The sequence below is a fragment of the Cucurbita pepo genome, unplaced genomic scaffold (genome assembly GCF_002806865.2).
Source record: "Cucurbita pepo subsp. pepo cultivar mu-cu-16 unplaced genomic scaffold, ASM280686v2 Cp4.1_scaffold001914, whole genome shotgun sequence".
Taxonomy (NCBI): domain Eukaryota; kingdom Viridiplantae; phylum Streptophyta; class Magnoliopsida; order Cucurbitales; family Cucurbitaceae; genus Cucurbita; species Cucurbita pepo.
In genome coordinates, this window is record NW_019648018.1 from 1,739 (window position 1) to 3,599 (window position 1,861).

A 1,861-nucleotide genomic window follows, 5' to 3' on the forward strand; every position below is an offset into this window, starting at 1 on the left:
AATATATATATATATATATATATATATATATATATATATATATATATATATATATATATATAAAATTATAATTGTATCATAAAATAAAATAAAATTTTATTTTTTAAAATTAATAATAAACTCAAATATGTTCGATTTAATCTCGATTTGGGTTTATTTTATTTTAGTGGCTATTATCCACTAACATATTATTATAACAAATTGTCGGAAGAACTGAAGTTGAACTTAGAACACGAAGTCCCTTGCAGCAACGCCGACGAAGTAAACCCAAATCTATGCTTTTCAAGATCGAACTGCAACAAATGATCCTCCATTTGCAGACCTCCGATCACGATCGGCGTCCTCGGGAACTCCCCGCCATTAACATATCCTAAGCACCACAAATCCACTCCCAGCTTCTTAATCCTCACCATCGAATTCCTTCCCCCCAATTTCCACACCACTTTCCCCTTCTCCATTTCCAAATACACCACCGGCGCCCTCGGTCCCGCCGCCGTCATCGCAACGCTGCTCCCCTCAAAGCACACGCCGAACGGCTCCACCGCATTCGCCAACGTGAAGTTCAACATAGCCGCTTCCTTCATAAACGCCGTCGCGAATGCTCTGTAAANTTAGCCTACGAAGTTCTAGCATGGATAATGTCATTCTTCTTTGTTTGGTGCTCTCTATTTACTAAATTTTATGCGAATTTGATCTGTTCTAGAGTGAACAATGTTTGGTGGTTGGACTCAAAATTTGTGGAAATTGTGTTTATAGGGCTCTCCCCAATTTCATATTTTCATAACTGGATGAGTATTTGAAAATTTTTAAAATTAAATTTTAGTTTTAGTTTTTTACCATTATTCTCCGATTTTCATTTCTAGTTCTTATAATTGTTAAAACTGAAGTTATTGTTAATTTTTAATATATATATATATATATATATGTATGTGTGTATATATTTATTTATTGCTTATAATAACACACTTTAATTTTATCAATTTTTAAATTATTTTTTGATTATTTAATCCTTAATAGTAAATCGTAATTTAATATTAAAAAAAAAATAAATAAGCATGTACTAGGTTGGTTACATATGCTCTTACCTTTGAATCATCGCTAATCATCGTTACAATTTCTCAAAAGTTGTACGTAACATTTCTACTAAGAGGTTAAATTATCGTTATTAACGTTTCAATATATGAGTGGGTTCAACACCAATATTTTTAATATATTATAAAAATCAATAAAATATTATAGTAACAAAATAGCAACAAATATAAATATGTGAGTATAATATGTTGATAATAAGTTCTTTAACTCATTTAAAGTGTAAAATATTTATTTTTTAATTTTCTGTTTCTAAATTCTAGAATTCTTAGCAACATTGTCATAAAATTGATATTTTAATCTTGGGTGACAACATATCATATTTAATAAAAATGTGAGCATTATATAATAAAACAATAAAATTATAACACGTGTAAACTAAAAATTGTACTAAAAAAGCAAAAAGTTCCACAAGTTGGCTCTTCTTTTTCTTTTGGCCCATTATTCAACTAGTTTCTAATTATTATATTTTTTAAGTCTCCAAGATATGAAATTTCTTTTAAAAAAATATTTAAAAGAAAAAGAATAGCTAGAATCCTGTTGAAACATTTTTAGACTCAACCCAACATGGTACCATTGCTATTACTATTAATGTGTCTTTTATTTAGAATTTTATTTTTAATAAAAATAAAAAATTAATTTGTAAAATATTTAATTAAATTTTATATATTTTTAAAAATTATTTTTAAGAGTCTTTGAAAATAAATAATAAAATAATAATTATGAATATATATATATATATATATATATATATATATATATATATATATAT

General features: G+C 26.6%; 1 protein-coding gene across 1 annotated transcript; it reads right to left on the reverse strand.

Moving 5' to 3' along the window:
• Positions 1–130: 130 nt before the first annotated feature.
• LOC111786538 (basic 7S globulin-like) lies at positions 131–603 on the reverse strand. The gene has a single exon (XM_023666779.1). It carries the CDS (start codon positions 582–584, stop codon positions 192–194), a length of 393 nt encoding a protein of 130 aa, XP_023522547.1. The 5' UTR covers positions 585–603; the 3' UTR covers positions 131–191.
• Positions 604–1,861: the final 1,258 nt, after the last annotated feature.

Coding starts and splice junctions, on each gene's coding strand:
- LOC111786538 (XM_023666779.1), bottom strand. CDS start 584: ATGAAGGAAGCGGCTATGTTGAACTTCACGTTGGCGAATGCGGTGGAG.